The following is a 23,137-nucleotide window of genomic DNA, read 5'->3' on the forward strand; positions in this document are numbered from 1 at the left end:
TTACACATTGTTTTTGTAGACCCACTCCAATTTGCATACTGCCCAAACAGATCCACAGGGGATGCAATCTCTATTGCACTCCACACTGCCCTTTCCCACCTGTACAACACGCTGATCCTCAACACTGGAGCCCCTCAGGGGTGTGTGCTCAGTCCCCTCCTGTACTCCCTGTTCACTCACGACTGCTTGGCCATGCACGACTCCAACACCATCATTAAGATTGCAGACTATGCAACAGTGGTAGGCCAAATCACCAACAACGACGAGACAGCCTATAGGGAGGGTTCAGAGACCTGGACGGGTGGTGCCAGAATATCAACCTATCCCTCAACGTAACCAAGACTAAGGAGATGATTGTGGACTACAGGAAAAGGAGGATCAAGCACGCCCCCATTCTCATCAATGGGGCTGTAGTGGAGGTTCTACAGCTGCAACATCGAGAGCGTTGCATCACTGCATGGTACGGCAACTGCTCGGCCTCCAACCGCAAGGCACTACAGAGGGTTGTGCGTACGGCCCAGTACATCACTGGGGTTAAGCTGCCTGCCATCCAGGACCTCTACACCAGGCGGTGTCAGCGGAAGGCCCTAAAAATTGTTAGAGACCCCAGACACTCCAGTCATAGACTGTTCTCTCTACTACCACATGGCAAGCGGTACCTGAGTGCCAAGTCTTGGACCAAAAGGCTTCTCAACAGTTTTTCCCCCAAACAATAAGACTCCCGAATCAAATGGCTACCCCGACTTTTACGCTACTGCTACTCTCTGTTTATCATATATGCATAGTCACTTTAACCATACCTTCATGTACATACTACCTCAATCAGCCCGACTAACCGGTGCCTGTATATAGCCTTGCTACTGTTATTTTTCACTGTATTTTTACTGTTGTTTTTATTTCTTTACTAATCTACTGTTCACCTAATACCTTTTTTTAACTTAAAAATTGCACTGTTGTTTAGAGCCTGTAAGTACGCATTTCACTGGGTCTACACCTGTTGTATTCCGCGTACCTGACAAATAAACTTTCAAATCAAATCAAATGTTATTTGTCACATACACATGGTTAGCAGATGTTAATGCGAGTGTAGCGAAATGCTTGTGCTTCTAGTTCCGACAATGCAGTAATAACCAACAAGTAATCTAACTAACAATTCCAAAACTACTGTCTTATACACACAAGTGTAAGGGGATAAAGAATATGTACATAAAGATATATGAATGAGTGATGGTACAGAGCGGCATAGGCAAGATACAGTGGATGGTATCGAGTACAGTATATACATATGAGATGAGCATGTAAACAAAGTGGCATAGTTAAAGTGGCTAGTGATACATGTATTACATAAAGATGCAGTAGATGATATAGAGTACAGTATATACGTATACATATGAGATGAATAATGTAGGGTATGTAAACATTATATTAGGTAGCATTGTTTAAAGTGGCTAGTGATATATTTTATATCATTTCCCATCAATTCCCATTATTAAAGTGGCTGGAGTTGAGTCAGTGTGTTGGCAGCAGCCACTTAATGCTAATGGTGGCTGTTTAACAGTCTGATGGCCTTGAGAAAGAAGCTGTTTTTCAGTCTCTCGGTCCCAGCTTTGATGCACCTGTACTGACCTCGCCTTCTGGATGATAGCGGGGTGAACAGGCAGTGGCTCAGGTGGTTGTTGTCCTTGATGATCTTTATGGCCTTCCTGTAACATCGGGTGGTGTAGGTGTCCTGGAGGGCAGGTAGTTTGCCCCCGGTGATGCGTTGAACAGACCTCACTACCCTCTGGAGAGCCTTACGGTTGTGGGCGGAGCAGTTGCCGTACCAGGCGGTGATACAGCCCGCCAGGATGCTCTCGATTGTGCATCTGTAGAAGTTTGTGAGTGCTTTTGGTGACAAGCCGAATTTCTTCAGCCTCCTGAGGTTGAAGAGGCGCTGCTGCGCTTTCTTCACGATGCTGTCTGTGTGGGTGGGCCAATTCAGTTTGTCTATGATGTGTATGCCGAGGAACTTTGAACTTGCTACCCTCTCCACTACTGTTCCATCGATGTGGATAGGGGGGTGTTCCCTCTGCTGTTTCCTGAAGTCCACAATCATCTCCTTAGTTTTGTTGACGTATAGTGTGAGGTTATTTTCCTGACACCACACTCCGAGGGCCCTCACCTCCTCCCTGTAGGCCGCCTCGTCGTTGTTGGTAATCAAGCCTACCACTGTTGTGTCGTCCGCAAACTTGATGATTGAGTTGGAGGCGTGTGTGGCCACGCAGTCGTGGGTGAACAGGGAGTACAGGAGAGGGCTCAGAACGCACCCTTGTGGGGCCCCAGTGTTGAGGATCAGCGGGGTGGAGATGTTGTTGCCTACCCTCACCACCTGGAGGCGGCCCGTCAGGAAGTCCAGTACCCAGGGACCCAGGGTCTCGAGCTTGATGACGAGCTTGGAGGGTACTATGGTGTTAAATGCCGAGCTGTAGTCAATGAACAGCATTCTCACATAGGTATTCCTCTTGTCCAGATGGGTTAGGGCAGTGTGCAGTGTGGTTGAGATTGCATCGTCTGTGGACCTATTTGGGCGGTAAGTAAATTGGAGTGGGTCTAGGGTGTCAGGTAGGGTGGAGGTGATATGGTCCTTGACTAAGCACTTCATGATGACGGAAGTGAGTGCTACGGGGCGGTAGTCGTTTAGCTCAGTTACCTTAGCTTTCTTGGGAACAGGAACAATGGTGGCCCTTTTGAAGCATGTGAGAACAGCAGACTGGGATAGGGATTGATTGAATATGTCCGTAAACACACCAGCCAGCTGGTCTGCGCATGCTCTGAGGGCACGGCTGGGGATGCCGTCAGGGCCTGCAGCCTTGCGAGGGTTAACACGTTTAAATGTTTTACTCACCTCAGCTGCAGTGAAGGAGAGGCCGCATGTTTTGGTTGCAGGCTGTGTCAGTGGCACTGTATTGTCCTCAAAGCGGGCAAAAAAGTTATTTAGTCTGCCTGGGAGCAAGACATCCTGGTCCGTGACGGGGCTGGTTTTCTTTTTGTAATCCGTGATTGACTGTAGACCCTGCCACATACCTCTTGTGTCTGAGCCGTTGAATTGAGATTCTACTTTGTCTCTATACTGACGCTTAGCTTGTTTGATTGCCTTGCGGAGGGAATAGCTGCACTGTTTGTATTCAGTCATGTTTCTGGTCACCTTGCCCTGATTAAAAGCAGTGGTTCGCGCTTTCAGTTCCACGCGAATGCTGCCATCAATCCACGGTTTCTGGTTTGGGAATGTTTTAATCGTTGCTATGGGAACGACATCTTCAACGCACGTTCTAATGATGTTGTTGTCTGACGCAATATGAAACATATCCCAGTCCACGTGATGGAAGCAGTCTTGGAGTGTGGAATCAGATTGGTCGGACCAGCGTTGAACAGACCTCAGCGTGGGAGCTTCTTGTTTTAGTTTCTGTCTGTAGGCAGGGAATAACAAAATGGAGTCGTGGTCAGCTTTTCCGAAAGGAGGGCGGGGCAGGGCCTTATATGCGTCGCGGAAGTTAGAATAGCAGTGATCCAAGGTTTTGCCAGCCCTGGTTGCGCAGTCGATATGCTGATACAATTTAGGGAGTCTTGTTTTCAGATTAGCCTTGTTAAAATCCCCAGCTACAATGAATGCAGCCTCAGGATGTATGGATTCCAGTTTGCAAAGAGTCAAATAAAGTTTGTTCAGAGCCATCGATGTGTCTGCTTGGGGGGGAATATATATGGCTGTGATTATAATCGAAGAGAATTCCCTTGGTAGATAATGCGGTCGACATTTGATTGTGAGGAATTCTAAATCAGGTGAACAGAAGGACTTGAGTTCCTGTATGCATTTGTGACCACACCACGTCTCGTTAGCCATAAGGCATACGCCCCCGCCTCTCTTCTTACCAGAAAGATGTTTGTTTCTGTCGGCACGATTTGTGGAGAAACCAGCTGGCTGCACCGACTCCGATAGCGTCTCTCCAGTGAGCCATGTTTCCGTGAAGCAAAGAACGTTACAGTCTCTGATGTCCCTCTGGAATGCTACCCTTGCTCGGATTTCATCAACCTTGTTGTCAAGAGACTGGACATTGGCGAGAAGTATACTGGGGAGTGGTGCACGATGTGCCCGTCTCCGGAGTCTGACCAGAAGACCGCTACGTTTCTCTCTTTTACGAAGTCGTTTTTTGGGGTCGCCGGCTGGGATCCATTCCGTTGTCCTGGGTGAAAGGCAGAACACAGGATCCGCTTCGCGAAAGTCATATTCTTGGTCGTACTGATGGTGAGTTGACGCTGCTCTTATATTCAGTAGTTCTTCTCGACTGTATGTAATGAAACCTAAGATGACCTGGGGCACTAATGTAAGAAATAACACGTAAAAAAACAAAAAACTGCATAGTTTCCTTCCGGCGCCATCTCTGTCGGCGCCGGAAGTTCTCAACTTTGATATGATTTGTAAGTGAAAGTAGGCAAAAACAGAGGTGATTATGATATGAAATATTGCATCAGGACATCTATCATGCTGTGAAGATCCTTCTTGTATATGAACTCATTTCAAATGTAAGGTATTGAAGGCATTCTATTTTTGCTGTCTGTAAATGTATTTACAAAATTCAACATGGCTGCCTATTCAGATGCTCTAGGAAGGTTGTGTAAATACAGAGAGAAGAGTTCAATTAGAGTAAAATATCCATACTTGTAGCACATTCATATTGTACCATGTATTGTTCAATTCATACATTTAAATTGCAGTAACTATTCAGTCATTGTGCTTTGTTTTTCATCGGTTCATTAAAGAATAGGTCTTTGATTAAGTCATGGTAAACTGTAAAAATGGTGTTCCTTTGAACTTTTTCTCTTGCATTACTGATATTGAATAATGTGTTCCATCATGACCTGTTACATGACTATTACCACTTGATCCAGTTGTTTATGCAAAATAGCTATTTGTATATAAACAGTATAACTTGTACACATGCACTTGTAAAGAAATTATAATAATTGATGTGCTATACTTAGTCTTGGTTGTAATTTATGGCTTCTCTTTACTGTGCAAAACGACCAATTTATTATTTATATATTTTTTGTACTTTTATCTTTTTTTAATCCCCCAATTTTCATGATATTCAATTGGTAGTTGCAGTGTTGTCCCATCTCTGCAACTCCCCTATGGACTCGGGAGAAGCGAAGGTCAAGAGCCATGCATCCTCCGAAACAGGACCCTGCTAAGCTGCACTGCTTCTTGACACACTGCTCGCTTAACCCGGAAGCCGCACCAATGTGTTGGAGGAAACACCGTGCAGCTGGTGACCAAAGTCAGCAGGGCCATCTGTGCGCCGCCTCATGGGACTCCTGGTCACGGCCGGCTCGAACCCAGGTTTGTAGTGACACCTCAAGTACTGCGATGCAGTGCCTTAGACCGCTGCGCCACTTGGGAGGCCCAACTACCTTATTTTCTAAAGATGACATCATAATCTGCCCTTGTAGCCCACACTCTTGATAACCTCAACCACTGCTCCCTGCTCCAGAATTGGGCAATTATACATTGCCCAACAAACTGCATGTAATGGATCTAATTTACTGGTGAGTGGATGCTATTTCATTTCATTGCTGTAAGTAGTTAAGGAAAGAAAAACTGAATACATCTGTGGAATATAAATTGCCGGATTTATAAAGGATGTATAAATCAAGAGTGCCAAGAGCTATGTCTACCATATGTGTAGAACAACACAAAGTACAAGCCAAAAGGAGTGGTCTTTCATTCAACTGACAATCAAAAACGTCTTGCATTGATTTGACCCTGAACATTCAGAGTTTGATTGACTCTTCAAACCAAAATCATCAGTGAAGAAACCGTGTACCTTTTAAGTACTACCTTATAGTACTTCAAACCCCATGTCCAAGTATTTTACATTTCAACGTATAACAAATGTGAGAGAGCTATCATTCAACGAGTTGTCTATGTTATCAATCTGTCAATGAAGACACCGGTGCCCCTGGGTGAACCATCACAGACTCGGGCATGTTTGCTGTGAAACTCTGGGGGGCACTGACAGACAGACTGGAGAGAATGTTGAGAATGTAGATGTTGAGCCACTGGAGCCCAGTGACTGCTGGTTTGAGAGGCAGATGTCTGCCAATGACTGTGTCCGTGACTATGTCCATGGCCCAGCCTTCAAATGTCTTTGGTGTGGTCTCGGTAGCCTGTAGGTTGGAGGAAACTGGAGCGTAGGCTTGGACTGGGTAGGAATGATTCTGGAACCAATGAGAATGTGGAGAGTTTACAGAGAGCTTATCTAACTAAACAGTGATTCTCTAACTAATCATGGGGGACCACTAGGTGCCTATTGTACAGTATTCAATTACAGCTGAGGATCATCTATTGAAACTGCTCATTATACTGTAGTACATCATGTACTCTGGCTTGCACCCAGCAATCATGTTCATTTAATGACCTCTCGTCTTGTAGGATAAATGATGCATCTAGTGCTTTCTCAGTACTCAGGGTGGGTGGACTGTCTTCCTTCTCTATTGATGTAGGGTCATACAGGACATCAATGTTCAGGGGCACAACTTTCACTGGGGACAGGGAGACATCCCCCCCCATTCTGAAATTGCATTTTTGTCCCCCCCAGATGTATCATTGAAAGGTGATACAAAACGAGGCAAAAGTGTGCTTTAGGGCCTTGAGGATGCGGTTGGGTTGGCTGTTTGGACTATTTATCTGACCGGATGGGGAGAAAAAACACTTCTAAAACCAAAGTTGTCCCTCAGAAGCCTGAAAGGCATCTTCTTATCCAGGACTGATGCTCTATGTTCAGCATGAGGACTCAACACACATTTCAAGCATATTATTTATTTTAATTGAACCTTTATTTAACTAGGCAAGTCAGTTTAAGAACAAATTCTTATTTACAATGATGGCCTACCCTGGCCAAACCCGGACAGAGCTGGGCCAATTGTGCACCGCCCTATGGGATTCCCAATCACGGCCAGATGTGATACAGCCTGGATTCAAACCAGGGACTGTAGACTGAGATGCAGTGCCTTAGACCACAGCACCGCACATAAACATATTACCATTTAACTACACTATTAAGCCCACTTAAAGCTGTGACATACTGCAGTGTATCACAGTTATTTTCAACCACAATAAGGTTGGAGTAAGGATAGAGATCCCCCCTGCTATGATGGGGTTGCAGAGGAAGAGAGTGTGGGACCAAAAGTGTTACTATGACCAGAAACAGCCAGGCCAGGGCTAACATGGGTACACTGACCCCAAAAAGAAAGCCCTTAACCATAAGTGAGTACACTGTGGCCATACCCAGAAGGGAGGGGGATACAGGAACTAACCCCTCCACTTGATTCTGGGCAGATGCACCAAACAGTACCAGCCCCAAGGTTGTGTAAACACCCCTGTGTTGATAGAGAGCAGCTGAAACATGAGGAGGAACCAAACGGTGCCCACAGTCTTCTCAATCCCACCACAGAGGAGCACCAGAACCCCAATGCTGAGGAGTATCTGGGTCTCTGTCTGGTGGTGGAAGGAGTATGTGATGGGCTTGTGTACCGCAAAGGAAGAGGAGAGGATTAAACGGATGTTATCGGGTTGACAGACATCAGCGGCATTGATGTGTTGTGCTCTAGCTTGCTGCTGTAGCCTAATGGCACAATCTGTTACGTCATTAACGTTAGCTACACGTTGTAGCACGCTAGATAACGTTACAACAGACCCATTCAAAGTGGCTAGCTAGCTACTGAGCATGATTCTTGAGTCACTCAACCCCTCCTTGCTAAGGTACCATGCCCATTGGCAAAAACTGTAGTTACAAGACTTTAGACATCTTCTGATAAACCGAAATATGTAGTGACTGTAAACAAAACTGATGATACTGTAACGGCCCTGGGTTTATAAGCGCGGAAATTGACTCTGCCGCACGAGCATGCTTTTGGGGCACAGTCGATAGCGCGCCGGACCTCGGGCTAGAAGGTCCGAGGGTTCGAGACCTGCTCCCTGTCTGTTTCATTACAATACTATAATGACAGCAACAATGCCACTTGTTAGCCTGAACTCAGGAGTAAAACTCTTGAACCTCTGAACCACATCTTTCTAAACTATTCGGGTGATCATGTTGATGCTCAGTACAAACTTGTCAAACTACTAGAGGATAATCAAGCACAATACAAAATGTCACTAACGACACTTTTCTTCCAATATTGCACAACACTTTAGCCAAGACTTGAGAAGCTAGCTTGCTAAACAAAAACAAATGTACTGAACTTCCGCATTTGGATTAATCACTTTCACAACCACAAAGATACTGTTGCGCAGACCATGAAGTGCGTTAAAGGCAGTGCTGCATTTAAAGACACTTCCTTCCACCTGCTGGCTTGTGCCTGAAATGTGATGACCAAGGAGTCCTCAACAGCTCATGTGAGTTAGATAGAAAGTTAGATATATTTGATTGGACAATTTAATAAAATAATAAAACCCGTTGAATTAAATAAAACGTGTCAGGCCAGGGACAACACAATAAAGTAAACGGTTTCTATTGTGGTCCCTTAATGTTACTCAAAGTAAAACAATAATACAACAAAATATTTGGCAAGGAATGGTTTCTTCCTATTGATATCATGTTGGTCTATCTATGTAAAACGTCCAACCAACCATCGATACAACCATTACTCAGTCAGTAAGATATAATAAGCACATCACGTTCGTTATTGAGCTACAACCAGTGAAAATATGATACCACTAGTCCGGCTCCAAACAAGCGTTTTTCTTGTGACGTATTAAGCGCAGTCATAAAGCTGTGACCCAAAATGACGTAACCATGCATTAATTCACTACATAAACGGTGTTCAGATTTGATTTAATCTGTTCAATAGTTTTCTTCACTCAGGTTGTTGCAGGTAATCTTTGGCCTTTTGGGGCACCTCCTTCCCAACATATATATACATATATAGGGAATAGGGTGCCATTTGGGATGCCATCTTTGTGTGTCTGTCTGTGTGTGAGTCAGGATGTGTTTTGTGTCTATTAATTGATGGAAATGTTTCCCTCAGAAAGAAAGATGGATCGTAATGATGAGAGAATCAAAAGAGCTTTAAGACGCCGCCCTTATGTGGTAAATATCAAATATTTGTTTGTTTTGTCCTGTTTTTGTTATATTATCACATTTTAAATTAAGTGTTGTGTTGACAGTTGAAACCAGTGAGGGTGAACACCCCTGATTCGGTGTTGTGGCCAACCGGCAAGGTGCACAGAAGGCCAAAGCCTGTAAGTCATATCTGACCTGAAACAAAAACACATACACATTAGTTATGCATTCTGCATGTACAAACTGCAGTTCTCAGAATTATAACAAATGCAGATATCCCTATCTAACTTCATTGAATGCTGTCTTGACAGTCTAATTCAGTGCAGACCCCTCAGATCCACAAAAGGCCTGTAAGTCAAATTCAACCACATAACAGTCCTTATATTATTTATTGATACACAATTCAAGGCCAATATGAGCAAAGCAGTGTTGAATTCATTCTTTACTGTTAACAGCCAATCATTGTGAGCTATGGGCAGGACCAGACATCTGGGGATGGATGGAGCATCAATCTAGAGCCTCTCAGCCAGGTCATCTCTGCTGTTCCCATAAAGACACAACAGTTAGATCAATCTGTTGATTCATATGGCCATTTTGGTTGGCTTGGTTGAATTGACAATTATCCATTCGAGATGCTAAAGAATCCTGTACTATGGAAGATCTTTTGCCCCACCCCTAATGTTATGGGAGTTGCATTTATTGCATTTTCAGTTACCCATGTATTACTCACTACTTGTACAACCATGTTGGATTGCCTACATATTCTATGTATTCTATGGCTGCCATGAGTACATGCCTTTCTCTGTCTCCTCAGTCTGGAAGGGTGACTAGGCTGATAGAGAGAAAATATGATGACGTGATCTCATCCTCCAGTTCTGATGACTTTTCCATCTACTCCTTCACTGACTGTGAATCTGAGGTAAAAGAGTTGTACCCTACCGTCCATGTCTTTATTGAGTGACATCACTGGGAGGAGGATGGTCTCTGACTATTTGACTCTGATACACAGTGTGATGATGAGGATCATGAAAGGAGGACCCCAAAGCTGAAAGTTGAGAATGGAAAGGTGACAAAGCTTGATGTGAGGGATATGGACGAGGATGATGATCTGTCTCTCCACTCCTTCGATGAGTCAGACTTCCTGGTAAGTTCTGCATATTAAATATTTTTTATATATATACATGGGGGATTGGAAATGATGCAGACAATTACTTATTGAGTGTAGTCATGTATCTGCAATGTGTATAGAGTAGTTATAAAGTATTTCTACAGATTGTGTTGAACATAGCACTTTCCTGATATGTTACTTTACTTTCTGGTCCTACAGAGCCCAGGGAAGGTCTCAGGTCCTGTATCTATCAAGAATGGCCTCTCTCCTCTTGTAACCTCAGCACACCGGACACTGGCTGAAGCCCTATGGGCCCTGCCCTCTGCTGTAGGCTCTCCCTACCCAGTAAATGTTCCAAGGCCTCGGACTCCTCTCAACCCTGTCATTATCGCTCCGCCCAGAACAGAGAACTTCCCATACCGCCACTGCCCTCGCCTGGCTCCCATCACCAACCTGAGCGAGACCGGCAGGAAGCTGCTCCAGGAAATGGCTGGAGTGACCCCACAGGTGAGAGGAAATACAAGAAGGGAATATTGGCCGTAAGTCCTTCTATAGTATAGCATAAGTCCTTCTCTAGTATAGTATAGCTCTAGGTATAGTAGCTCAAGAGAAGAGAGAACCCATAAACTTACATTACTTTATCTGCTTGTCCAAAATATTCAGGAAGGGAATGTCAATAAGAAAAAGAAGAGCAAGGCCAAAAAAGAATTGAAGCAAGAGAAGGCCAGTGAGACGAAACAGATGGGAAATGTTGGAGAAAGTAAGGAGGAGGACAAGAAAGAGGAAAAGAAGAGTCTGAGGAAGAGGTGAGGAAATAGAGGAGGGAGAAGTGGAACATAACCAGGGAATACTAGACTAGAGAATTAGAGAAATAGAATGAGGTAGCAGAGAAAGAGCAGCTATCTGATGTGTAAGTGCAAACTTAAGCAATAAGGCACGAGGAGGTGTGATATATGGCCAATATATCACGGCTAAGGGCTGTTCTTAAGCACGACGCAACACGGAGTGCCTGGATACAGCCCTTAGCCGTGGTATATTGGCCATATACCACAAACCCCCGAGGTGCCTTATTGCTATTATTAACTGGTTACCAACGTAATAAGAGCAGTAAAAATAAATGTTTTGTCATACCCGTGGTATACGGTCTGTTATAAACTGGGTGGTTCGCGCCCTGAATGCTGATTGGCTGACAGCCGTGGTATATCAGACCATATACCACAGGCATGACAAAGTATTTAATTTTACTGCTCTAATTACATTAACCAGTTCATCATAGCAATAAGAAAACTTGGGGGTTTGTGGTATATGGCCAATATACCACGGCTAAGGGCTGTATCCAGGCACTCCGTGTTGTGTTGTGCGAAAGAACAGCCCTTAGCTGTGGTATATTGGCCATATACCACACCCCCTCGTGCCTTTTTCCTTAAATATACCACGGCTTTCAGGCAATCAGCATTCAGGGATCGAACCACCCAGTTTATAATACTATTTATTCTCCTGTGGTTTTTAATTGACAGGTTTCTTCAGTGGCTGCTGTCCAAACTGAGATGTTCAAAGAAATAATGGACAACTATTACTTCTACCACACACACACAATGATTTGAGTATTGGTTATTCCTACAACACACACAAATGTAATTTCAGAGACAGGAACTATGATTAGCAAAATACATATATTGGTCTCATTCTTATATTTTGAGACATGCAGCATTATTTAAAAAATATATATATATTGATCCCCATACAGCCTATGATAATGAATTGGATTTACATGCTTAGGCTTGGAAATATAGCCAGGAGAAGCAAAGGACAGCACCAACCTTAGGGCAGTGTCACTGGTATTGGGGTCTTAGGTCTCCTTTGGCCAAAGTGAAGAGTTGAGGGCCCCTTACTGGTCTCCTTGCAATATCTGGTCTCCCACACAGAGATGGAAATCTACACCTGTTTAGACCCTGGAGGATATGGCTTCAGATGAAAGACAGCAGAGAGATGCAGAACGTAAAAGCTTCAAACACATTGATATGCAAATACAGGACCATTATAAACTGAAGTGGAGCATGCATCTGGTCTGAAGCATGTCAAAAGAGTAGAAATGAACTGGGACTGGAGGAATACATCACATTTAAACTAAATTATCATGTATCTGATTTAGCTACACCCATCTGTACTTTTATAGTGCTGTTTGAAAAGTGCATTTCCAATAAAGTTTTTTAAATTGGGGTTATTTGTGTCAGACAGATTTTTGTCATAATTAATTACATCAGAGGTTCTTAAACTTTTTACATCAAGGGAATATTATTATACTGATATTATCTTACCTGTTATCAGTGGGGGTGATTTATTCTGTTGCTCTGGACTGTATCCCACGGTAGGTGGCTGTAGTGAACCAATAAATAGTTGTATTGCTCGCCAGAAACCCAACCAGGCTGGCAGGCAGTTGTTACCATGCAACCAGCTGCTGTATACATAGCGCGCGTGTGTGTATGTTGCTAACCTAGCTAGTTAGCTAGCCATCAATAAAGTTCCCAATGTTACAACATGGCAGACGGCTGGAGCACCGACACCGGAGAGGCTGCCTATCGTTCCCGGGATGCTGTCAAAAACCTTACAATTAAGTAAGTTGCAGTTGGCCGTTGTGTGGCTTTTAGTCCTTGCATTGCCATATAAGCAAGACACTGTCGTTAGCTCTCAAAGCAGATGATGATGATAAACACCCAGTATATTGCTTGACCTGATCCCTGAGTTTGCCATGAAAACATGGCATTTAGCTAGCTAGAATCCTGTTTACTTTGTTTATATTTACAATGGTGTTTACAGGATCCGTATTCAGAGAGTCACCTCCACAGCAGCCCTCTCCCAACACCTTCAGCAGCAGGTTTGGACTCAACAGGAGAGGGGAGGCATTGAGCTGGACACCCTCAACTCACAGACTCAATCAGGTGTTAACACTGTTTTGAAACAGGAAGATGATGTTAGATGTTTTGAAACAGAAAGATGTCAGATGCTTCTTAGTTGAGTAGATGTCATTTTCGTGGTGACTAGATACGGACCACAACATCTTGGTTTTGTTTCAGCCAGAAATGATGAGGAGTTAGTGGTAGGCTGGCAGGAGAAGCTGTTCAGTCAGTGTCCTTATAACAAATAAGAATTTACTGTTTAGGATAGTTTGTTGCATAGTAAGGTGTGTGTGTGTGTGCACAATATGAAGTGGTTTTGTTCCAGAGAGAGTCAGTATGCCAGACTCCGCTGGAGAGACAATACCACACAGAGATCATGGCTCAGGAGCGGACCAGGGGCAGACAGAACTGCAGGATTTTCACCTACACCGATTCTGACTGCTACACCAATTGGGAAGGGGTGGTTTTCAACAGAATCTCCATTTCTGTAACGGTTCTGTAACCAAAGACTCTGGGAGACGGGAAGCAAGTATAGGGGGAGGATTTTATAGGGGGAGCTGGAGCAGACGTGGCAATTTCATTATTCAAAACAAAGCATTTACCTATTTTCTGTCCAAAAGAAACGTTAGTGTTTTAAAGCTGTTTTTGATGTACTCACTACAGCATTCCCAGAGTATGGTGACGCAGGTCAAGTCCAATCCTACCTTACTGGCACATAGGATGGCCAATGTCAGACACAGACGACAGGACAGACGCCCCGCTCATTTACAATTGCGACCTGGCCAAGATAAAGCAAAGCAGTTCGACACATACAACGACACAGAGTTACACATGGAGTAAAACAAACATACAGTCAATAATACAGTATAAACAAGTCTATATACGATGTGAGCAAATGAGGTGAGATAAGGGAGGTAAAGGCAAAAAAAGGCTGTGGTGGCAAAGTAAATACAATATAGCAAGTAAAACACTGGAATGGTAGATTTGCAATGGAAGAAAGTGCAAAGTAGAAATAAAAATAATGGGGTGTAAAGGAGCAAAATAAATAAATTAAATACAGTAGGGAAAGAGGTAGTTGTTTGGGCTAAATTATAGGTGGGCTATGTACAGGTGCAGTAATCTGTGAGCTGCTCTGACAGTTGGTGCTTAAAGCTAGTGAGGGAGATAAGTGTTTCCAGTTTCAGAGATTTTTGTAGTTCGTTCCAGTCATTGGCAGCAGAGAACTGTAAGGAGAGGCGGCCAAAGAAATAATTGGTTTTGAGGGTGACTAGAGAGATATACCTGCTGGAGCGTGTGCTACAGGTGGGAGATGCTATGGTGACCAGCGAGCTGAGATAAGGGGGGACTTTACCTAGCAGGGTCTTGTAGATGACATGGAGCCAGTGGGTTTGTCGACGAGTATGAAGCGAGGGCCAACCAACGAGTGCGTACAGGTCGCAATGGTGGGTAGTATATGGGGCTTTGGTGACAAAACGGATTGCACTGTGATAGACTGCATCCAATTTGTTGAGTAGGGTATTGGAGGCTATTTTGTAAATGGCATCGCCAAAGTCGAGGATTGGTAGGATGGTCAGTTTTACAAGGGTATGTTTGGAAGCATGAGTGAAGGATGCTTTGTTGCGAAATAGGAAGCCAATTCTAGATTTAACTTTGGATTGGAGATGTTTGATATGGGTCTGGAAGGAGAGTTTACAGTCTAACCAGACACCTAAGTATTTGTAGTTGTCCACGTATTCTAAGTCAGAGCCGTCCAGAGTAGTGATGTTGGACAGGCGGGCAGGTGCAGGTAGCGATCGGTTGAAAAGCATGCATTTAGTTTTACTTGTATTTAAGAGCAATTGGAGGCCACGGAAGGAGAGTTGTATGGCATTGAAGCTTGCCTGGAGGGTTGTTAACACAGTTTCCAAAGAAGGGCCAGAAGTATACAGAATGGTGTCGTCTGCGTAGAGGTGGATCAGAGACTCACCAGCAGCAAGAGCGACCTCATTGATGTATACAGAGAAGAGAGTCGGTCCAAGAATTGAACCCTGTGGCACCCCCATAGAGACTGCCAGAGGTCCGGACAGCAGACCCTCCGATTTGACACACTGAACTCTATCAGAGAAGTAGTTGGTGAACCAGGCGAGGCAATCATTTGAGAAACCAAGGCTGTCGAGTCTGCCGATGAGGATGTGGTGATTGACAGAGTCGAAAGCCTTGGCCAGATCAATGAATACGGCTGCACAGTAATGTTTCTTATCGATGGCAGTTAAGATATCGTTTAGGACCTTGAGCGTGGCTGAGGTGCACCCATGACCAGCTCTGAAACCAGATTGCATAGCAGAGAAGGTATGGTGAGATTCGAAATGGTCGGTAATCTGTTTGTTGACTTGGCTTTCGAAGACCTTAGAAAGGCATGGTAGGATAGATATAGGTCTGTAGCAGTTTGGGTCAAGAGTGTCCCCCCCTTTGAAGAGGGGGATGACCGCAGCTGCTTTCCAATCTTTGGGAATCTCAGACGACACGAAAGAGAGGTTGAACAGGCTAGTAATAGGGGTGGCAACAATTTCGGCAGATAATTTTAGAAAGAAAGGGTCCAGATTGTCTAGCCCGGCTGATTTGTAGGGGTCCAGATTTTACAGCTCTTTCAGAACATCAGCTGAACGGATTTGGGAGAAGGAGAAATGGGGAAGGCTTGGGCGAGTTGCTGTGGGGGGTGCAGTGCTGTTGACCGGGGTAGGAGTAGCCAGGTGGAAAGCATGGCCAGCCGTAGAAAAATGCTTCATGAAATTCTCAATTATGGTGGATTTATCAGTGGTGACAGTGTTTCCTATCTTCAGTGCAGTGGGCAGCTGGGAGGAGGTGTTCTTATTCTCCATGGACTTTACAGTGTCCCGGAACTTTTTTGAGTTAGTGTTGCAGGAAGCAAATTTCTGCTTGAAAAAGCTAGCCTTGGCTTTTCTAACTGCCTGTGTATAATGGTTTCTAGCTTCCCTGAACAGCTGCATATCACGGGGGCTGTTCGATGCTAATGCAGAACGCCATAGGATGTTTTTGTGTTGGTTAAGGGCAGTCAGGTCTGGGGAGAACCAAGGGCTATATCTGTTCCTGGTTCTAAATTTCTTGAATGGGGCATGTTTATTTAAGATGGTTAGGAAGGCATGTTTTTTAAATATCCAGGCATCCTCTACTGACGGGATGAGATCAATATCCTTCCAGGATACCCCGGCCAGGTCGATTAGAAAGGCCTGCTCGCTGAAGTGTTTCAGGGAGCGTTTGACAGTGATCAGTGGGGGTCGTTTGACCGCTGACCCATTACGGATGCAGGCAATGAGGCAGTGATCGCTGAGATCTTGTTTGAAGACAGCAGAGGTGTATTTAGAGGGCAAGTTGGTTAGGATGATATCTATGAGGGTGCCGGTGTTTAAGGCTTTGGGGAGGTACCTGGTAGGTTCATTGATAATTTGTGTGAGATTGAGGGCATCAAGTTTAGATTGTAGGATGGCTGGGGTGTTAAGCATGTTCCAGTTTAGGTCGCCTAGCAGCACTAGCTCTGAAGATAGATGGGGGGCAATCAGTTCACATATGGTGTCCAGAGCACAGCTGGGGGCAGAGGGTGGTCTATAGCAGGCGGCAACGGTGAGAGACTTGTTTTTAGAGAGGTGGATTTTTAAAAGTAGAAGTTCAAATTGTTTGGGTACAGACCTGGATAGTAGGACAGAACTCTGCAGGCTATCTTTGCAGTAGATTGCAACACCGCCCTCTTTGGCAGTTCTATCTTGTCTGAAAATGTTGTAGTTTGGAATTAAAATTTCAGAATTTTTGGTGGTCTTCCTAAGCCAGGATTCAGACACAGCTAGAACATCCCTGTTGGCAGAGTGTGCTAAAGCAGTGAATAAAACAAACTTAGGGAGGAGGCTTCTAATGTTAACATGCATGAAACCAAGGCTATTACGGTTACAGAAGTCGTCAAAAGAGAGCGCCTGGGGAATAGGAGTGGAGCTAGGCACTGCAGGGCCTGGATTCACCTCTACATCGCCAGAGGAACAGAGGAGGAGTAGAATAAGGGTGCGGCTAAAAGCAATAAGAATTGGTCGTCTAGAACGTCTGGAACAGAGAGTAAAAGGAGGTTTCTGGAGGCGATAAAATAGCATCAAGGGATAATGTACAGACAAATGTATGGTAGGATGTGAATACAGTGGAGGTAAACCTAGGTATTGAGTGATGAAGAGAGAGATATTGTCTCTAGAAACATTGAAACCAGGAGACGTCATTGCATGTGTGGGTGGTGGAACTAATAGGTTGGATAAGGTATAGTGAGCAGGACTAGAGGCTCTGCAGTGAAATAAGCCAATAAACACTAAACAGAACAGCAATGGACAAGGCATATTGACATTAAGGAGAGGCATGCTTAGTCGAGTGAGTAGAGAGGTTGATTGGGGGGTCACGGCGATTTAGACAGCTAGCCAGGCCATCGGTAGCAAGCTAGCATAGGATGGAGGTCTGTTATTAGCCACCTCTTGCGTTCCGTCAGTAGATTAGTGGGGTTCCGTGTGGTAGAGGGGATTAATCCAAATCACACAAAAAAACTATAGATATAGTTATAGAAGCCCAAGAAGAAAAATAATAATATAAATAAATAAATAAATTGTCCGATTGTCTATTCAGATAGCAGCCGATAAGATAGCTAACGGTTAGCGGGCCGCATATGGGCGTGAGTGACTGAGTGTGTAGTGTTATTCACTGTTGGTGCACTGTAACAATACTTGTATTATAGTTCATGCAAAATCAAAACTTGGAAGATGTTTTTGTAACCCAAAGTGGCCTAATGTCAGATTTGTCCTTATGCATGTAAGTGATGTACATACAGTACACTGATGAAATATTATTATAGTCTTTCAGGCAGGTTAGAGTCTTTTCTATGACAATGACCTCTCCTCTCTTTTCCTCCTTTCAGCGTTATGTACGTCATAAAGACTACCTCAACAGCTTGGTTGGCCAGGACTGAAATGGTATGCATGTAGTTTGTGACAGATCTTTAATACAAGTTGTTTCATCAGCAAAGGTCATCTCAAATCCAATTTTATTTGTCACATGCGCCGAATACAACCTTACAGTGAAATGCTTATTTACAAGCCCTTAACCAACAATGCAGTTTAAGAAAAATAAGTGTTAAGTAAAAAATAGATCATTTAAATAAAAGTAACAAATAATTAGAGAGCAGCAGTAAAATAACAATTGCGAGGCTATATACAGGGTGTACCGGTACAGAGTCAATGTGCGGGGGCACCAGTTAGTCGAGGTAATAGAGGTAAAGTGACTATGCAGAGGGTAGCAGCAGCTTAAAACAGTGGGGGGGGTGCAAAAAGTCTGGGTAGCCATTTGATTAGCTGTTCAGGAGTCTTATGGCTTGGGGGTAGAAGCTGTTAAGAAGTCTTTTGGACCTCGACTTGGCGTTCTGGTACCGCTTGCCATGTGGTAGCAGAGAGAACATTTTATGACTAGGGTGGCTGGAGTCTTTGATAGTTTTTAGGGCCTTCTTCTGACACCGCCTGGTATAGAGGTCCTGGATGGCAGGAAGCTTGGCTCCAGTGATGTACTGGGCCGTACGCACTACCCTCTGTAGTGCCTTGCGGTCGAAATCCGACCAGTTGCCATACCAGGCAGTGATTCAACCAGTCAGGATGCTCTCGATGGTGCAGTTGTAGAATTTTTTGAGGATCTGAGGACCCATGACAAATCTTTTCAGTCTCTTGTGGGGGAATAGGCTTTGTTGTGCTCTCTTCACGACTCTTGGTGTGTTTGGACCAAGATAGTTTGGTGATGTGGACACCAAGGAACTTGAAGCTCTCAACCTGCTCCACTACAGCCCCGTCGATGAGAATAGGGGCGTGATTAGTCCTCCTTTTCCTGTAGTCCAAAATCATCTCCTTTGTCTTGATCACATTGAGGAAGAGGTTGTTGTCCTTGCACCACATTGTCATGTCTCTGACCTCCTTATGGTCTTCCTCGTCGTTGTCGATGATCAGGCCTACCACTGTTGTCACCGGCAAACTTAATGATGGTGTTGGAGTCGTGCCTGGCCGTGCAGTCATGACTGAACAGGGAGTACAGGACGGGACTGAGCATGCACCCTAGAGGTTCCCCCGTGTTGAGGATCAGCGTGGCGGATGTGTTGTTACCTACCTTACCACCTGGGGGCGGCCCGTCAGGAAGTCCAGGATCCAGTTGTAGAGGGAGGGGTTTAGTCCCAGGGTCCTTAGCTTAGTGATGAGCTTTGAGGGCACTATGGTGTTAAACGCTGAGATGTAGTCAATGAATAGCATTCTCACATAGGTGCTCCTTTTGTCCATGTGTGAATGGCAGTGTGGAGTGCAATGGAGATTGCATCATCTGTGGATCTGTTGGGCCGGTATGCTAATTGGATTGGATCTAGGGTTTCTGGGATAATGGTGTTGATGTGAGCCATGACCAGCCTTTCAAAGCACTTCATGGCTACAGACGTGAGTGCTACGGGTTGGTAGTCATTTAGGCAGGTTACCTTAGTGTTCTTGGGCACAGGGCCTATGGTGGTCTGCTTGAAACATGTTAGTAGTACAGACTCAGACAGGGAGAGGTTGAAAATGTCAGTGAAGACACTTGCCAGTTGGTCAGCGCATGCTCGGAGTATACGGCCTGGTAATCCTTCTGGCCCTGCGGCCTTGTGAATGTTGACCTGTTTAAAGGTCTTACATCGGCTGCGGAAAGCGTGATCACACAGTCGTCCGGAACAGCTGATGCTCTCATGCATGTTTCATTGTTACTTGCCTCGAAGCGAGCATATTAGTTATTTAGCTCGTCTGGTAGGCTCGTGTCACTGGGCAGCTCTCGGCTGTGCTTGCTTCCCTTTGTAGTCTGTAATAGTTTGCAAGCCCTGCCACATCTGACGAGCGTCAGAGCCGGTGTAGTACGATTCGATCTTAGTCCTGTATTGACATTTTGCCTGTTTGATGGTTCGTCGGAGGGCATAGTGGGATTTCTTATAAGCTTCCTGTTGTATAGCACACTGTATTACTTATACAACTAATATAAGGACATGACATGAGACGGGAGTAGAAATTAACGTGGGCATTGTTTAATGCATTTCACAGGGAGAACATTCCAAGCATTTCAACGTAGGTAAGCAAGGGGGGTTTACAGGTGCCCTAATGGGACAACACTAGAATATCAATACACAACACTTCCGGGTTAGAGTCCCGCTCCTTGAAAGAGGCAGCTCTACCCTTTAGCTCAGTGCAGATGTTGCCTGTAATTCATGGCTTCTGGTTGGGGTATGTACGTACAGTCATTGTGGGGACGACGTCATCAATGCACTTATTGATGAGGCCGGTGACTAATGTGGTGCCATCGGAAGAATCCCAGGAACATATTCCAGTTTGTGCAAGCAAGACAGTCCTGTAGTTTAGCATCTGCTTCATCTGAGCACTTTTTTATTGACCGAGTCACCAATGCTTCCTGCTTTATTTTTTGCTTGTAAGCAGGAATCAGGAGGTTAAAATTATGATCAGATTTGCCAAATGGAGGGCGAGGGAGAGCTTTGTACGCATCTCTGTGTGTGGAGTAAAGTTGTTCTAAAGTTTTTTCCCCCTCTGGTTGGACATTTAACATGCTGGTAGAAATGAGGTCAAACTGATTTAAGTTTCCCTCCATTAATGTCCCCGGCCACTAGGAGTGCCGCCTCTGGATGAGCGTTTTCCTGTTTGCTTATGGCGGTATACAGCTCATTGAGTGCGATCTTAGTGCCAGCATCGTTCTGTGGTGATGTGTAGACAGCTACCTAAAATACAGATGAAAACTCTCTAGGTATATAGTGTGGTCTGCAGCTTATCATGAGATACTCTAGCTCAGGCGAGCAAAACCTTGAGACTTCCTTAGATATCGGGCACCAGCTGTTGTTTACAAATATACATAGACCGCCACCCCTTGTCTTACCAGAGGATGCTTTTCTACCCTGCCGATGTAAAAACCCGCCAGCTGTATGTTATGATGTCGTTCAGCCACGACTCTGTGAAACATAGATATTACAGTTCTTAATGTCCCGTTGGTAGGATATACGTGCTTTAGTTTGTCCCATTTATTTTCCAACTATTGTACTTTGGCCAACAGTACGGATTGCAAGGCAGATTAGCCACTTGTCGATAAATCCTCACATGCCACCCCCGATCTCCTTCTGCGAAATCTACATATTATTTTCCTACAAATGACGGGGATGAGGGCCTGTTCAGGTGTCTGGAGTAAATCCCTCTCGTCTGACTCATTAAACAACAATTCTTTGTCCAATTCAAGGTGGGTAATCGCTGTTCTGATGTCCAGAAGCTCTTTTCGGTCATAAGAGACGGTAGCAGCAACATTATGTACAAAATAAGTTTCAATCAAAGCGAAAAATCAGACAAAATAGCATGGTTGGTTAAGAGCCAATAAAACGGCAGCCCATCCTCTCTGGCGCCAGTTCAATTTATTAGTCCATGTTACGGGGAACAAAGGGAATTTGTTTTTCTGAAGGGGTTGGTCACAAGATCTGCCAGTTCAGATCAAATCACACGTTTGTTGCCTGACTCAGGACTCAAAACAGTGACCTTTCAGTTACTGGACTAATTCTCTATCAAACATGAGTCTCTCTCATGACCTGGTAATGAGGTAGTCCTGCGTGCAACTTTAAAATCAGTGTCACCCTCAGCTCAAGACACTGACCTCTTGGTCCAATGGTCAAGACACTGGTTTTTCCCATAGGAGGCTCAGTTACAGATCCTGCCCATGAAATGTGCACACCTCTCCCAAAGCACAATTCCACTGCTTCCACCAATGTAGTGTTTTTTTGCAAACAGCAATGGTGTGTAATGCCCCTTTTGTCTCAAACCCGGGTGAAAAGAAAAATCCTTATTTAAAACTGTAATTTTTTTTGACCATTTGATACTGAAAAATAAAATTTTATATAATCAATAAATAATAAAATTATTATTTATAAAAATTGATCAGCACATTAACTCAGGAGCACAATATATGAAACACTTTGGCCTATAAACAAAAATGAATAAAACAATTTGCGCTGATTTTTTTAAATCAAAATGAGGAAGTCAGGATTAATGGCTACAAAGAGCACGTTTTGCAGAGCACAGCTTTTCGAAGCGGGGTTTGAAGCATGATACTAGAACTCTCAGCTCCTGCTCAATGTTTAGCTGGGACCTTTACTTGGTCTTCAGTGCAGCAACAGCAGAGAAGCCAGTCTCACAAAGATAAGATGTTGCAAAAGGAAGAAGAATGCCCATTGCCCTCTGCCCTAAGAGTGGATACTGCCTCTCTACACTCAGCCAGAATTCACTCAGTGTCTGTGATGTGAACCTCAGTCTCAATGTGGAGTCAGACGTCATATCAATGAACTGGTCCTCCTCTGCAGAGCTGAAACCAGTTGGAGCTGGTGCATTGAAAGGATCTCTCACCAAGTCATATTGGGAACTGTTTTCAGGGAAGTACTTTTTAAAGAATCCCATCAGTGATGAAATATGCTCCTTAATATATGGAATCACTGAGGTGGCATCATAGTCAGTAGTGTCAACAAATTCATGCAGGTTCTCGAATGAATCAGTATTTCCTTCATCAAGTTGCCTGCCCCACATTGCAAGCTTTCGAGTGAAAGAACTGATCTTGTCTGTGACCTGAGGGAGGTGTGTATCTTTCCCTGAAGCTGTAGATTTAGTTCATTTAGTTTTCAAAATATGTCACTCAGGTAGGCCAGTTTTGCCAGGAAGTTCTCATCACTAAATTTTTCTGCGAGGTCATACTTGTGCTCCTGCTCCGAAAACATTCTTATCTGCTCTCTGAGCTCAAAAACTCGTGACAGCCACCTTGCTTCACTGTGAAACAGCACAGCTGATGTTCAGCGATCCCATCTCCTCACAGATAGCAGAGAAGACTCTTGTTTTTAGTGGTCTGGTCTTTATAAATTGACTACACCTACAATGTCAGTCATAACACTCCACTAATTCAGAGGAAAGGTGCCTTGATGGCCAGTGCTTCTT

General features: G+C 44.3%; 1 protein-coding gene and 1 long non-coding RNA gene across 2 annotated transcripts; both read left to right on the top strand.

Annotated features, from left to right (window-relative positions):
- Nucleotides 1-8,328: 8,328 nt before the first annotated feature.
- On the top strand, nucleotides 8,329-12,365 carry LOC116367426 (uncharacterized). The gene is made up of 8 exons (XR_004208349.1): nucleotides 8,329-8,431; nucleotides 9,064-9,125; nucleotides 9,203-9,277; nucleotides 9,410-9,448; nucleotides 9,554-10,017; nucleotides 10,108-10,242; nucleotides 10,426-10,713; nucleotides 11,724-12,365. It is a non-coding gene; the product is annotated as an uncharacterized LOC116367426 (long non-coding RNA).
- A 259-nt stretch (nucleotides 12,366-12,624) lies between these two features.
- Nucleotides 12,625-13,916, top strand: LOC116367427 (Meckel syndrome type 1 protein homolog). Its single transcript, XM_031818866.1, has 3 exons — nucleotides 12,625-12,821; nucleotides 13,024-13,145; nucleotides 13,767-13,916. The coding sequence occupies exons 1-3, from the start codon at nucleotides 12,745-12,747 to the stop codon at nucleotides 13,820-13,822; spliced, it is 255 nt and encodes an 84-aa protein (XP_031674726.1). The 5' UTR covers nucleotides 12,625-12,744; the 3' UTR covers nucleotides 13,823-13,916.
- The last annotated feature ends 9,221 nt before the right edge of the window (nucleotides 13,917-23,137 follow it).

Source organism: Oncorhynchus kisutch, unplaced genomic scaffold (assembly GCF_002021735.2).
Source record: "Oncorhynchus kisutch isolate 150728-3 unplaced genomic scaffold, Okis_V2 scaffold1672, whole genome shotgun sequence".
NCBI lineage: Eukaryota > Metazoa > Chordata > Actinopteri > Salmoniformes > Salmonidae > Oncorhynchus > Oncorhynchus kisutch.

Excerpts from the sequence above, each read along its gene's own strand:
- LOC116367427 (XM_031818866.1), top strand. The coding sequence starts at position 12,745 with ATGGCAGACGGCTGGAGCACCGACACCGGAGAGGCTGCCTATCGTTCC. Across the intron at positions 12,822-13,023 it reads GTCAAAAACCTTACAATTAA|GATCCGTATTCAGAGAGTCA; the intron begins GTAAGTTGCAGT and ends TGGTGTTTACAG. Across the intron at positions 13,146-13,766 it reads CAACTCACAGACTCAATCAG|CATTCCCAGAGTATGGTGAC; the intron begins GTGTTAACACTG and ends TACTCACTACAG.